The 14,981-nt window shown below is 47.9% G+C and overlaps 2 protein-coding genes across 3 annotated transcripts; one reads left to right on the top strand and one right to left on the bottom strand.

The window, feature by feature from the left end:
• Positions 1–1,273: 1,273 nt before the first annotated feature.
• On the bottom strand, positions 1,274–14,147 carry ergic3 (ERGIC and golgi 3). Of its 2 annotated transcripts, XM_006639665.3 has the most exons (14): positions 14,007–14,147; positions 13,654–13,724; positions 12,815–12,902; positions 12,390–12,509; positions 11,943–12,036; positions 11,102–11,267; positions 10,618–10,675; positions 8,733–8,747; positions 8,110–8,141; positions 7,910–8,006; positions 5,252–5,316; positions 4,172–4,308; positions 3,703–3,758; positions 1,274–3,307 (listed from the first exon to the last, which is right to left on the bottom strand). In XM_006639665.3, the coding sequence occupies exons 1-14, from the start codon at positions 14,095–14,097 to the stop codon at positions 3,228–3,230; spliced, it is 1,170 nt and encodes a 389-aa protein (XP_006639728.3). In that variant the 5' UTR covers positions 14,098–14,147; the 3' UTR covers positions 1,274–3,227. The 2 variants fall into 2 exon arrangements, with proteins under 2 accessions (XP_006639728.3, XP_006639727.3); XM_006639664.3 differs by lacking the exon at positions 8,733–8,747.
• On the top strand, positions 6,163–7,555 carry romo1 (reactive oxygen species modulator 1). Its single transcript, XM_006639663.3, has 3 exons — positions 6,163–6,365; positions 6,986–7,116; positions 7,338–7,555. Exons 2-3 carry the CDS (start codon positions 6,986–6,988, stop codon positions 7,444–7,446), a joined length of 240 nt encoding a protein of 79 aa, XP_006639726.1. The 5' UTR covers positions 6,163–6,365; the 3' UTR covers positions 7,447–7,555.
• Positions 14,148–14,981: the final 834 nt, after the last annotated feature.

Raw genomic sequence — 14,981 nt, forward strand, 5'->3', positions numbered from 1 at the left:
TCACTGTCTTGAACAGTCTCCTTTGACACTCAGCCGGGTCAGTGAGGCTCACTGCAGCCCACCAGCCCAGCGCTTGCGGTTCTGTCTGCTCTGGCAGCGCAGTCGCCCTTCCCTCCTCTGGAGCTGGGGGCGCACATACCCCCATCTTCACACGCACTGCCTGACATCTTCTTCTCCCCGAGCAGCGCGGAGACCACAGCCCGGCAGAGATCCCACCGGTCCTGCCTCCTGAGGGAGAAAAGGGCAAAATGAGAAGCAGTCACGTGAGAACCCGACCACCCACTCCCAGTCATCGGAATGAAGTCTCGTGGCCAGGACAGTGTTTCCTTCTCAGCCTGTGCACTTCCACGCTTCAGCTCAGGGGGAGAATCCTCTACTCTGACCACTAAAAATAGTTTTCCCATTTCCTACGTGTACAAATTCCTCCACAGCTATTGTACCGCAGTCACTCTGCTGGTATTTTAACGAGTGCCAGTTCAACAAAGAACCAAAATCATGCCAGAATTTCTTGTTTTTTCCCCAGGATAATTGTGAGCACCTTTGAACCTCGATTCTTTGTTTCCAGCCTGCTCTCTTGCAGTGATTCACTGGACTACACCACGTCCTGTCGGGAGAATTCATGATTTGGCAGATTAAGGAGATGGTCTCCGTTTTGGCCACAATTAAAAACATCCGGGAATTATTTTGTGTGTGTGTGTGATCTGAAACAGGATGCAGGAGTGCTTTTTCCAGCCAGAGTACAAGAAAGCAGGAAGAGAAACTGCAACTATGTGCTCCTGTTGCCTCCCAGAGGACAGAACAGCTTCTTTCCATTTTATTCAGAACAGTACTTCTTACTGAAACCAGGACTCTTTGTGGTTTTCTTCACTCTTTGTGGTCTTCTTCACTCATCCTGCAAAATGTAGAAGCACAGAGAGAAAAATGCAGTCATGTCAGACATCATAAATTAACATTTTTAAATTTTTCATTACAAAAAATATCTGGCAAGAAAGAAACTGTTTCTAGAAAGGCTTCATCAGTTATACCATCCCCCCCTAGTGGCAAACCCAGGGAACCTAAAATGTGTGTTTATGATCAAATGTTTTTCTTTAAATTGACAGAGCCCGTTTTTCACACCAACAATATCCCCAACAATATTGTTCTTTCAGGCCTTTTATGAAACCTCATCTTTTGAAAGACAAAATTGAACCGCTCCTGCAATCCAGTGTTTAATTTTAACCGATGGGTTAGTTTGCAGTCCTGGTTTTAATGTCAATCATAGGTGTTTTACACATTAATAATAATAATAAACTTTATTTTATATAGCACCTTTAAAGGTGGCCTCTCAAAGCGCTTTACAGGATGACAACAACAATAAATAAGAAGACTACACAAGATAAAATACAATTACAGTATACAGAGGAGACCATGGATGGTGGTACTAAGAACAGCAGAGGGGTGAAGAATGGAACCAGTTCAGTAAAGACTTTTCTGAAGAAGAGGGTTTTGAGTCTGGATTTGAAGGCTCTGTGAACAAGCCTCTGAAACCAGCATGCCCCTGCTCTGATTGGGTTTATCCTCGCTGCAGCTCAAGGTAACTCAGCAAGATAAAAGATGAAGGGTAATCTTGTATTTCTTTTTGAAGTCACGCGATCCTGTGGGTCTTGAGTGTTTAGACTCGGAGGAAAGCGTGCTCTCGGATCCTGCGCTCTCCTCAGTCCGTGCTGACCTGTCCTGATCCGGGCCTCCTCACCCCCACAGCTGCAGTGTGTGGCTCTAACAGTGAAACACATGTTTTTAAAACAGCTCCTTGATTAAGAATATGAATTGTAAAACACATCTCTAGTGAGTAGGTACTCTGTATTTCTTTGAGGACTGGAAATAATAGAAAAAACACATCTTTAGATTTTTTTTTTTTATTATTTGAGAAAACACATTGTTAATGGTTGAAAAAATAAATACATCTCTTGCGCGCCCTCCAGCACCCAGCCGACACAGGACCAGGCTCAGGGCTGGCGAGGCAGGATCACGGGACACAGCTTCACAGAGCCTCTCCGCTGTTTGGAGAGGGGTGGTCCCCCCCATGCAGTGCCAGCCCTGAGCCACCTTTCCTACACCTCACTCACGGCTGAAAGCTCCTTCACTCCAGTACAGAGCTCCAGGTGCTCTTAATGTGCATGTTTCATTACCCTGGACTTTTTCGAGATGTCTCCATATCATTCTTCACTGGGCTGCTGCTTGTTAATCAATTTACTGACCCAGTTCTGTCTCTTCCTAGCTGACCATGCCTTGAGAAACACAGCCCTACCCACCTCCAGCAGGCTCTGAGCACCTTCACTGAAGTTCACGGCTCTACGGCCTGGGGAAAGATTACTGAGGTGTGAGACACAGGAAAATGGAAACTGGAGGAAATGACCGGAAAGCAAATAAATACAGCTCTGTGGACAAATGGCACAATTGTCAAATCCACCTTGCTGATCTTACCGCAGTAAAGTCCAGACCTGAGGTGGTGAGGTTTAAACTCTGAACACAGAGGATTCTGGGAATAAAAACCTGAAAAGGATAGTGTTCACGGTGCACGCCCCTGGGGGGGGGGGGAGGATTCATGGAGAGACGCTCCATCTCCGCACAAAAAAAACCCTGGGAATTCGAGGCAATCCCCTCAGTTCCCAAACACCCAGCCAGCACACAGAGGGAAAGGCTCACGTCCATCTAGAATCAGCTGGCTGACCCAGCAGCATCCCTGCTCCTTCCCACACACAGGGCAGCAGCAGCTTTCTTTCCATTCAAAACAGAATGAAAGCATGAAAAAAAAGACAGGCTTGCTCCGCCCGGAGGTACTCAGCTCATTCCCCGTTACCCGAAAACCATACAGAAACAATAGCACAAACAGTCAAGTTACGAGCAAATTAAACAAAAGAAAAACGTGTCGCACAGCAGATTTCTCATGTCCAGGTCAGTCCGAAGAATGAACACGATCCGCCATTCTTCCTATCTTTTACCGGTTTGGACAACTCAGACACAGACGTCAGTCTCGCCTCAAGGTTCATACAAGGGGTCTGCCCTGAACCCGCGGCCCTGGCTCCTGCTCTGCAGAGGGGGGCGCCAGCGAGGGAGGGCGAGAGGGGACAGTGGTAGTGGTAGGGATGAGTGTGTAGTCCGTCCCCCGCGCTCAGGTGGGGTCAGGGTAGCGGGTGCGAGTGCTGTACCCCCTTTCACTCACGGCCCGCTGAACCCCGGGGGGGAAGCTAGGAGGCCTTCCCCAGCTCGACCTTCTTCTGGATGGCCCGTGCCGAGTGGTATATCAACGAGTCGATCAGCCCGGCCACTGCAACACAGAGCGCAGCACAACCGTCAGGGCTAGCACAGCAAGGGCACACCCCCCCTCGCCGAAACCCCAAAGAAACAGAACATTACAACCGAGTACAACTTTCCCTTTGTGTGGAAGAGTGCGAGAGCTGCCGCTCCAAATCCAGGATTTGCACACGATGTGGAAATCTGTCGAGATCTAAACACCCTGTCTCGTGGATCGCTTATCTTTCTTTATGGTAAGAAAGCTCTCACCTTCCAGAAGCCCAGAGGAAACAAAACGTTTGCTGCGTTATGTCAAATCAGGTCATCACATTTCAGTGAAAAGATATCAGCATCCCCTCGATTGTTTCCGAGGTCCCCGTTCTTGGACGATAACCTGTTCTGGAGAGAAGAGGCTGATGGGACTCCTACCTGTAAAGACTCCCCCGATGATGGCACAGACCCCCGTCAGGAAGTGAGTGAAGGACCTGTGAGCTCAGAGAGAGGAGGGTGCTTCATTACACACTGTCCCCTGCCCACGCTGCATTTTCAAAAGCTATGTCCGTGTCAACATGGCATAGTCGCACCCGGCAGCGTACAGAGCAGAAATAAGAGTAGTATGAGGGGTACTTGGACTGTGTCTTTTTTAAGGGAAGGCGGATCAAAGCTTCCTGTTACAAGACAGTACGGACCGTCGGGCAGAAACAGACTCAGAATCTGACCTCGGCTCTAGCAGACGCATCCTGGTGGCACTGTGCGTTCGGACCTACATTCCACCGAGTCTGCACGGCGGCACAGTCTCTTGGTTAGAAACTCAAAGTGCTCTAGACCAACAACCCCAGCAGCAATGGGGCTCTGCCTGCAGGTGATTGAAACAAGGCGGGGGGGATGTGTGGCATACCTCTGCTTCTCCGTGAACTTCACCATCATGGGCGAGAGCTCGTACAGCACGAACACGCCCGGGAGGCCCTGGTCACCGATCAGCCCGTTGGCCACCTTCTCGTGCCGCGTCACCGAGAACTGGTTCGTCTTCACCACCTGCGCGGACACACGGGCACGCTCAGGGGGCGGTTCCCAGCACGCAAGGAAGGGGGCGCAGCCGGAGACCCCCTTTCCCTGGCGCCGGTGCATCAGAGGATAGGGGGCGCTCCTGACTGCAAACACCCATCCACTTCCTAACTGCACTGTCCAAATCAGGGTCGCAGGGGAGCCGAAGCCTATCCCAGCATGCACCAGGCACCAGGCAGGTCCATCACAGGGCACGCGCACAGACGCGCACAACCTCCCACCAGGGCCAACTTGCCCAGAAGTCCAATAACCTACTAGTGTGTCTTTGCACTTTGGGAGGAGACCGGAGTGCCCGGAGGAAAGCCACGCGAACAAGGGGAGAACATGGAAACTCCACGCAAAGGGTACTCCAGGTCTGGAATTGAGCCCAGGGCCTCAGTGCTGAGAGGCAGCAATGCTGACCACTGCGCTACTGTGCCACCCCGGCAAAAACATGGTATCGTTTCTTTCAGTTAAGGTTCGACGCGAATACAGTTTTCAGCGCGGGGAGGTGAACAACAGCTGCACCAGTTTTTGTTCGTCAGCCTCGAAAGGGGAAGAGGCCCCTGCGGGCGCAAGGGAAGCAGAAGGCAGTCAGCTATTATCTTTCACCATGGTTGTCATTTTGATCTTCCTATGAATCAAGCCATTTGCTCAATGGGAAGTTAATTTAATCACATCACTGAACTAATAACCGAACATGAATTTGGCATTCAACAGCTTATTTAATAACCTGCAATTAAATAAAAGTCAAACTCTTCACTGGTTTGATATTCTTATTGAAATCATATATTGGCACACAGTGTACACATGGCTTGAGCGGCTGTCTACAGCCAAGCACCGTGGTGTGGACTTCAGAGTGCCCTCAGCAGTGTGCGTCTCCCTGGGGAACATGATTCACAGTAGAGTCCTCCCACAGTCCTCTTCAACTCACCTCACCATCTCCTTTCACATAGATAGTGGGGACGATCTTCACGAAGTACTGGTACATCATAGATGCTGAAATGACATGAAGAGCATTGTTTTTCTGCAGTCAGGCCTGGGTTTTAATAATACAGCAGGACAGTTGTTCTCAGTCCTGGCCCTTGTTAATACCGGCCTTTTCTTGTTTTTGCTGCAGTTAAATTCATAATCCCGAGCAAATCTAATCAAATTTTCTATTTGAGGCCTGTTTCTAGAGAGTTTCAGGACAGCCTGCAGAAAGGGTTGCTGGCTTGCAAACTGAAACTTAATCCAGTGGTGAGAAGCAGAAGGAAAAACCTGGCCACTGTGAGGCAGTGGTTAACAGTGTCTAACATGTCTATTCTTCAATTAATCACCCTTTAAGGGCTGTCTCGGCAGAAATAAGGGAGCAAATTCTTAATCGGCAAGTTGAGGAGAGGCCACATAAAGTGTTAAGGGGGTTGTAAATAATACAGGTAAACCTGAGTATTTAGAAACCAAGGCCTGGGTATAGAAAGAAGTCTAAGCAAGCAGATGAGTTACAGGCACCAGTAAGCACTGGTGATTAATTGCAGGTAGAAAAAAATCAATCTGAAAAAGGGGCACTTAAGGACCACTGCCTTATGTCTGATATTTTGAGTGGCGAATGTATAAAAACACAAATTATATTTTGTAAGATAGCCCCTAAAGAATCAAATACCCTTGACAGTACGATAGCAAGGATCTATAGCAGTATTCCTGAAGATCCCATAGCGCTATATAAGTGTAAGCAATTATTATTATTATCCTTCGGGTTTTCCGAGTTTAGTCACTGACTAAAAACACCAGGTTATGAGTCACTGATTGATTCCGTTCAGAATAAAGCTGTGAAGCCGCCAGGCTGCCCGGAACACCACGCTAGGGGGCGCTATCACCCTTAGCGAGAGGCTTTCACATCACGTGTCATCACATCATCAGGCCTCTACTTCCTGTCGCGTCTAGGAAACATGGAATCCTGCTGATAGGCTGGTCGGAGCGAGAGAAGAAATAAGTTAAAAAAAAAAAAAGACCTGCTTTTAACACGAGCAGGGGACGCAGAGCTATTTGGAATTTTTTAAGAACAAACGGTAAGGCGCTTTTATATCGGTGGAAACTATATCTAGTACTGTGATACCATCTACGTGTGAATGTGTACGTGTGTTCAAGGCCAGGGCGAGGTGACATTGCTGGCACCGCGCTGTACAAGCCGTTTGTAAAGAAATGGCCAAACCCAGCTCCGACAATAACCCGCTGTGCTTTTCGGAAGAAAACTGGCCACCGTTTGCGTGACAAATCTCGCTTTTCTGCCGCTTAAATTTATCTTTTTCGCATACCCCAAGCTTCGTGCCTGTGCGGTCTCATGGAGAGCAAGCTGGGGTAGGCGAAAAGACAAATTCCTAATACGATAAACTGTATATGGCCAATAAAGTGATCTTAAATGACCAAACTGCGTTTAAGTCGTACGTGTTGGTGCATTACGTAGAGCTGCTCCTCTGCAGACTGAGTCATCTGTTACAGCTGGTATAAATCTTTATAAGCCAGCCTCCTAACCTCATTATCACCGCATGTGACTCCTGCCTGGGTGTGAAGTTAGTTTATAGCGGCCGGAAGTCTCCCGAGTGTTCGCGTGTGAACTCGGACACGCCAGGCGGAGCTGCTGGGAGGTGCGCCCCGTGATTCCATCTGTCCCGTTTCTGATCCCGCCCAGATGCCGGTAGCTGTTGGACCGTACGGGCAGTCACAGCCCAACTGCTTCGACAGGGTGAAGATGGGCTTCATGATGGGCTTCGCTGTAGGAATGGCCGCCGGAGCAATGTTCGGCACCTTCTCCTGTCTCAGGTAGGGCATCCTGGCCCAGCTCTCGGCCCCACTGCTCCAGTGGACAGCACGAGAGCCGCGCCATGTTTTCACAGCAGGGAGCACCCATGAAACTCGAGATCTCTGGCGTGAGCTCAGTGCTCCCACTGGACTCGCACCCTTTAGTAGAGACTTCTTGGCATTGGGGTGTGGGGTTAAAAAGAAAGCTGTTGACATTGACACGGTTTTCCCGCTTTCTGCAGGATAGGGATGAGAGGGAGAGAGCTCATGGGAGGAGTGGGCAAGACCATGTTACAGAGTGGAGGGACTTTCGGCACTTTCATGGCTATTGGAATGGGCATCCGCTGCTGAACCCCTCCCCCTCCCCGGGTACACCACTGTCCGATTTAGGAATCCCGTGTTCTGTCTTCTCTGTAAATAATTTTGAATAAAAAAGGCAAATAAAAGTTCCACTAATAAATGGTGTCTGAGTGCTTTATGGAAAATGCTGCGTCACTGAAGGTCTGAAAACGAATTCTGACTTGTGCGTTTCTTTCACAGGGATTCATTTGAACCTTGACTGATCTTGCAACAGTGAAGAACTTGTAGTGTGTGGACACAGAATTGTTTACCTTGAACATGAACAACACCTACAATAAAACCCTAAAACGACACATTCATTCCCCCCCAAAAAAATCTGAAATGTTTTTTTTTTTGTTTCATTTTCAGTGTGGAATTAACCTTTTCTTGTACAGTGCAGCCCCTCACCTCAAACATATGAATGTGAAATAAAATTGCTGGATCTCGAGATTTAAAAAGCGTGACCAGAGCTAACCTTGTGGGGCTTCAACATCGGTCCCGTCCAGGGGGTTCACGAGGCCAGGGTAGTCCTTTCCAAAGGAGAGGTGCTTGATGTGGTGAGTCATGTTTATCTGCAGGAAAGGAGGAGAGATGCAAGTTAAATGTTTTAATTCTTCGACAGTTACAGATGAGGGGAAAAAAAATCAACCCCAGGAGAGGGGGGGAGTTACTTACATTGTCAAGTCCGAAGCTCTGTAGGTCATGAACTGTAAAGGCAAAAGTAAGTGTTAAAGAAAAAAAAACAGACTATCTTACAGATATCTAAAAGAGGCATGCACAGTACCTCACAAAGTACTAAAGATCTGGTCTTGTAAGAAGGGGGGTATGTTTGTGTACATGATGAATGGCTTTGCATTTTCTGGCTTTCACTACGTGCTCTGAAACAGAAGCTGCAGGCAGTGTAGTCGATACAACAGGAGTTCTGTGGGCTGCTGATTTACGTTTGTTAAGAATACTGAAGAAATCTGGCATAGAGGTGGCACTTTGACACACGAAGGTTATTTGCAAAGGAAAAATTGAAAGCAACAATTAAAAAGAAAAAGCTCTGAAGAATGCCTTATTCCCAGTTAAGTAACAGGGTAAGTGCTGACCAGTGCATTGATCCGCTGGTCTGTATTCATGAGGTTTAAGAATTAGAGACTTAAATAGAGAACGCCCTGGCAGTAAAGGGCAGATTATTAATCTAACTGGTATGTTTTACTTTTTTTACTTCACAGAACAAACTGCTTCATTGGTTCGGTCTGACCTTGTGCAGGTGCAGTGTTAAGAGAAGAAAAACAAAACAAGGATCAACTTACTTTCCACAGCGTGCACTGTAGAAAGAAGAAGAAAAAAAAAGTCACTACATGATGTGATCACCTAAGGGGCAGACGGGACTCCAGCTCTGCAGCAGTGGGAGCCACCCCAGGGTTTACAGTCAGCTGCCGTACAGCAGACCCTGAGGCAGAAAGAGCCCAGTAAATCCAGGAGTGGCTGCCTGTATCTACAGGGGTGATGCTGGGGTCCCGGGCCCTATCCCTGCATCTAATGAGCAAACTAGTACCCAGGTCTGCCACAGTGCTTGATTTCAGGACAGCCAAGCAGCAGCTGGAAGAGGCACGGCCCTCCCTCGCTGCTGTGACATGCACTAGAGACCATACTGGGAAATGTGACGAGAACAGAGCTGAGCAGGCAAGCCTGCTGCTTGTGTCAAGGCAGGTGAACTCGTGTCAACATGAATTAGCCCTTACTGGGGCACCTGTCCTAGGCCTCGTCTACCATGTTACTTAATCTTGACAAGAGTTAGGAGAGACTCAAGTTTGCGTTTTTGGGGGCGTATTTGCAGCACACCTGTAATGGAAAATACAATCACATAGTCTGTTCATATCCTAAATGGATTTGCGTTTGCTGAAGGGGGTGGTAGCAGTAGCTTTTAGGTCCAGACAGCAAGGCAACTGCTGGCGGAGTTGAGCCACTTGCAGTAAAGAACAGGTTGCTGCAAACAGCAGATCTCAGCAGGGGTTAATCAGCCACGGATCAACAATAGCACTGGTACTTCTGAAGTCATTACAGCATTGCTGCTACTGTAAGCTGGTAAATGTGTGTGAAGTTCAACAATATTAACTATTGGGTGCTTGTAACTTACAAACCTGACTGTCTACAAACTGCCCAAAGAACATGAGGATACAGAATGCCAATTCTGAACCAGCAGTTGTGTTATTTCTGTACTAGAAATGAACACAGTTGGCCTAACGGATTGTTAATGACTCCCAAGTACCAATTGAGGAAAAATGTTTTATCAGGTTATAAGCCAAGAACAAAGCAATCACTGTACATCTGCGTACAGGTAGAGAGTTAGTGCCAACTGCCAAACAAGGCAATTCCAAGAGGTAAAATCAGGAAAACAAATAGCAAAGAAAAAGATAGCAGGCTTTTCATTAAGGTCTAGCTTTCAGAAAGAACAGAAAAAACAAAAGATTGCAACAGACTGGCAACAAAGCCAGCAGGCACTTGGGGAGAAAGGTCATGCTCTGTAAAGACGGGGGGATAGCCCTCTGTCCTCGCTGCTTGGAAATGGGAAAACTTGCACTTTGAGGAACAGAGCACCAGACGCGCTCAAACACGGCATTCCCCTTGTGTTTGTGCGGGAGCAGAGTCCAGGGAGTGGGGTCATGGACTTACCAGGCCAGGCTGCGACCCAGTCAGCCCAGGCTGCATGCAGGACAGCCGGGAGCAGGCACAAGGGTCCTGTACGCTCCCCGGATCTAGGATTCGATTCCTCTCGGATTGCAGCCGGACAATGTTATTGACCGAGTTGGGATACGCGTCTCCACCGCGGATAGCTGTTAAGTGCTCTTCCTGCTTTCTTTCCATCTTTTAGCATAAGGATACAAATCTGCTGCTACATTTCCCAGTTTTGACAAGCTGGGCCTCTGATGGTTACAAGAACACCCCCTGTCAAGCCTCTCTACAGCACAGCACTTTAACCCACTGCAGGACGCAGTAAATCTACCGTCCACCAGTTACTGGAAGGGATGTTTATCTGCACAGGGTGCGACTTTGCCACCTGCACTTATTGCTGGATTGCAGGGGAGGTTGGGTGGACCCCAGAAAACTGCAGTGAGAAAGGGGCACTGGCAGCCCTGGCACGGACTCGCTCTGCCCCTCTGCGGGGAGCCCCGACGTGGTGCAGGCCAGTCTTACCGTGCACGTGGGACTGCTGGAAACTCTTGCCAGGAGCGAAGTGAAAGTTGCCGGCCACCTGCAGAGATCGGATGACAAAAGCAGAAGATCAGGAAGGGCAAGAAACTGTTTTGGAAGCCCTCTTGTTACTTCAAAGCGCGTGAAACAGGTCTGGTTTCCCAGGGGTCCTTGTATTGTTACACAGTTCTGCAAGATTCTGTTTCATTGTTAAGCAATTCTGCAAGACTACAAACAGGGGCTATCGATGATATTCACCACCCTTTGACTTTTTCACATTTTACTGTGTTACAATATGGAATCATAATGCATTGAATTTGATTTTTTTTTTTGATTGATGCAATATACTCTATGATGTCAGGCTGGAACAAGCTACCCAGCAGCAGTTAATTCAAGGGTTTAGTGAGCAGTCTCATCTCAGATACAGAGTGCCACTACTTGGTACCCACTCCTGCGTATACAGTCTGCGCTGGCAGAGAGCAGTCACCTTGTTGACTTCCAGGAAACCGTACACCTGGCAGCCCTCATTCTTCTGCTCCTGCATCTTCTGGCTGAAGCCCTCCCTCTTGCACTGCTCGATCGTGTCGGGGTTCTTAAACGCCCAGCCCCTCCTCCTGTAGGCCTCCCGCACATCGTCGCAGCTGTTACAGCACCTGAGCGAACCGACAGGGAGTCAGACACTGCAGGTCAGCTCCACGGCCTGACTTGACAGAAAGGGTGTCACCTTTCATACGTCAGCTCGATTCAGGGTCTGACACAAGGGGAATGACTGGACATAAATACACGTCTTAATAAGAGGAGGCCTTTTGGCCCATCAAGCTTGGTTTGCTTGCTACTAGTTGAGCGATCCGAGGATCTTGTCCACCTCGGGAGATTTTGAGTACTTGAATCAAATCCCCTTATTGTCCTCTCTATTCCAGACTAGTTTCTGTTGCCCATCAATGCAGGACATTCCTTTCAGTCTGGTTTGTTATCTGGTTGCTCTTCTATGGATTGAGATCCAAAAAAAGCAAGCAGATGCCATGATGGGGTAATCAAAATCATGCATTACATATCTTAATGAGGTTTACTGCAACTGCAGGTAGCAGTGGTAGCATGTGGTACTACTATAACTCAGCATCCCATCCAAAAGTATATTTCCCATTCAGCTGGGCAACCACGTAATCCAACCTTTTCAGCACATTTTATCTTTTTTTTTTTTAACTCCTGTAAACCTTTTTTATGTTCTGAAGACACACTACAAGCCGGATTTCTCATTCTTTCCCTCATCTCCCGATCTGTGGCTGCAGTGCCCCCTGTTGTCCGGGTCCCTGCAGGGCAGCACTCACTTCAGGTCTTCAGTCTCGGCTCCGTAACAGCTCTCGCAGCGATCGGGGTCCAGCTTGCTGGGGTCAAACGCCTCCCCCTCCTCCTTTCCGAGTTCTGGGAAACGGGAAGGCCAGAGAGGGGTCCTGAAAGCACTAAATAACTATAGAAGGACATCTCACTGCTTAACTGTGTGCTTTAATTTTTTTTAAAAGAAGGCAGAAAAAAACTGCACAAACCCACAGCCCATTTTCTCCCTCCTCAAGAGTGCTGTAAGCAGGACAGTGTCTGCACCTTAGGAAGACCAGTGATATCGGCGAAGGGGTTTCAAAAAGCAGATATCAGCCCAGAACCCCCTTCCCTGCTCATCTTCCAGGCTGCTCAGCTCTCTGCCAGTTTGCCCCTTGTGAGATGCCCCTGTACCAACCACTGACTTTACCCCTCTGCCTCACACACGCCCCAGTACTGACCGTGCCTCTCCGCCTCCGGGGTGACTGGTCGGCCCTCCTTGTCCAGCCGCTGCTTGAACAGGTTGTGCTCCACGTCCAGCTGCTGCTCGCCCGCGACGTCCATGGCGTCGATGCTCAGGTCTGAAGGAGGAAGCACGTTCAGAAACAGCTTTGCAAGCTCATGCAACCTCAGACTCGGCAGGAGTCAGAAACCCCAGCAGCGTCTCTACCGGGCCGTGAACCAGTTCGCACATCATTGCTGGCTCGGTGACCTCAAGCTCAGCCCGACACCCTGCAGCCAGCGGGTCTGCAGACTCACACCAGGCAGCTTTTTTAAAATACAAAACCTATATACTGTACTGCCTCCCTTTTCCAGCGGGTGTTTAAACTGCTGGCAATAGGGAATCACTCAGTGTTCTGAAAAACATTTGAAGTGATTTACTAACAGGCACAGGGCATGTGGGGGAAGATCACGTCAACGTTGATTTTCAGTTTGTCTCCTCGCGTCGTGTCCACATACAACTCTGGATGCACCTGGAAAAACACACAGGTGGGATACAGCATTAGGAGCCACCTTCACACAATACAGAGCAGCAGCCAGGAGTTCCACAGGGACCTCAGGACTCGGTAATTCCACTGGGAGTTTACTGTACGCCTCAAAAGACATCACAGAAGCTTGGGAGCTCCAAGGCTTTAGCCATTTTTAGCTGAACAGAAAACATCCTACTTACAATTTAATTCCATAACATTCTAGAAAAAAAAGCCTCTTCCATAACAAGGACAATATTCTAGCAATTCAGTTTTAGAAACTGGCCTTAGTTTATATATTCTTCTGAAAATGCCTAAGCAGATTGTCAAAATAATGTTTGAATAAATTAAGTAAATTTACACACACAGCAAGTAATAAAAATGTAATCAAATCTCCACAGTCACATGTTAAAATATGAGATTTTATTACTTCCAGCAAAGTAGTTGCTCAGTGTACGCAGACGATGTTCACAGTATCGCAGAAAGCATTTTCACCCACAACATTGCATCTGTAACATGGCTTTCGTTTCCTGAATTGATTAAACTGATCTGGACCAGAGACTGTTCCCCAGAACCAGGCACGTTAACCCCAGTGAACATTCCCTTTCCTCCAAGCTCACTGAGCCCCTGAAGTCCAGGTGTTATTTTACCTGCATACAGAAATACTTCTGTCGACACCAGACCAGACCACGCTACGGTAGCAGGAGCTACAATCTCTCTGCTTAGAGCCACCGAGACAGAACAGGCACGAACCCACCTCCTTGGTCAGGTAGTACTGGAGCTCGGAGAAGAACAGGATCAACATGATCAGCCCGCTGATGATGGTAACTGCGAAGGCAAAAAGACGCAGAGAGAGGCAGCGCATTACAGCGTTATCACCACCTCACGGTGTCAACTAACGGACAGCAGCGCCTCCCACACAGGTGTACCCCCTGGGTTAAGGAAACTAACCTGAATAGAACTGTTGAAGACAATTCACATTACAAAGCACGGCGGCTCTTCTCAGTGCAGGGACACTACAAACCTGCCCTAGTGTGCATGACCTTTGCGTTAACTGCTCGCTGCAGCTGGAGAGACAGAAACGGACACAACACATCCCCGGTGACTCACCTGTTGCTCCGCCGCATGTTTTAATCCTGAAATCCTCGAGGGTTTTAGGATAAGCGTCAAACTGCTTCAGTTTATGCAGCGCCTCCATCATTCAACCCTACCAACGCAACCCGGAAACATCGCAGGCTCAAAGGCACCACACTTCCGGGATGATCGTTGACGTTGCACGTTTTGATTGGCTCAGTCACAGACCCCGCCCTCCCTCCACGCTATTAGTGCATCCTGGGAGTTGACGTTCATTGGGCTCGTAGGGAACGTGTTCTTCCCAGAAGCGCGATACTACGGTGGCCCAGAAGTGCAAAACACAACAAAACGGAGTACGGGTCAGTACCGATGATAGGCACATACACATATTGGAGCATACTGTCCATACAAATAAGCATTAGTCGACGGGATAGAGCTTGGTTTGACAGATAATTTTTGTGGAGACGGGGGCCTGAAAGAGTTCGCCAATGACTAAACTCGTGCTCATGCATTTATTTATTTTTTAACCGATTTTCATGTTTTTATTTAGTTTTCCACCCCTATCTTCTCTTTTTTTGGGGGTCGGGGCGTTATTTCCCTCCAAATGTGAGACGCACGCCCCAAAATATTGCAATATTTTCCGCACCATCAGAAGAATACTGTTTACAAACTGGGCAGACGTCTGTTGCTTATGTAAAGCCAGTTTGTAAAAAAATCGGATCTAAAATGGTCTTTTTGTAACATTTAATCGACGTTGATCTTTTTCATTATTTTCTCATTCACGTTTTTAGCTCTGCTCAAATAAGCTCTTTATGTTCAATTATATGAAAATTACATCTGCTACCCCAGAAGACGACTCCATTTTACTGATTTATTTCCATTATAGTTGTACATGCATATTAAATTCCCTAAAAGCACCAAGTAACCTGAGCATGAAACTGAGACCCAACCCATTTACAGCAGTGCAATAATGGCCTAGATAAAGGATTTGGGAAGAATAACATTAATTTC

This window comes from Lepisosteus oculatus, chromosome 16 (genome assembly GCF_040954835.1).
Source record: "Lepisosteus oculatus isolate fLepOcu1 chromosome 16, fLepOcu1.hap2, whole genome shotgun sequence".
Lineage (NCBI taxonomy): Eukaryota > Metazoa > Chordata > Actinopteri > Semionotiformes > Lepisosteidae > Lepisosteus > Lepisosteus oculatus.

Excerpts from the sequence above, each read along its gene's own strand:
- ergic3 (XM_006639665.3), bottom strand. The coding sequence starts at position 14,097 with ATGATGGAGGCGCTGCATAAACTGAAGCAGTTTGACGCTTATCCTAAA. Across the intron at positions 13,725-14,006 it reads AACATGCGGCGGAGCAACAG|TTACCATCATCAGCGGGCTG; the intron begins GTGAGTCACCGG and ends TTGCCTTCGCAG. Across the intron at positions 10,676-11,101 it reads GTTTCCTGGAAGTCAACAAG|GTGGCCGGCAACTTTCACTT; the intron begins GTGACTGCTCTC and ends CGATCTCTGCAG.
- romo1 (XM_006639663.3), top strand. The coding sequence starts at position 6,986 with ATGCCGGTAGCTGTTGGACCGTACGGGCAGTCACAGCCCAACTGCTTC. Across the intron at positions 7,117-7,337 it reads GGCACCTTCTCCTGTCTCAG|GATAGGGATGAGAGGGAGAG; the intron begins GTAGGGCATCCT and ends CGCTTTCTGCAG.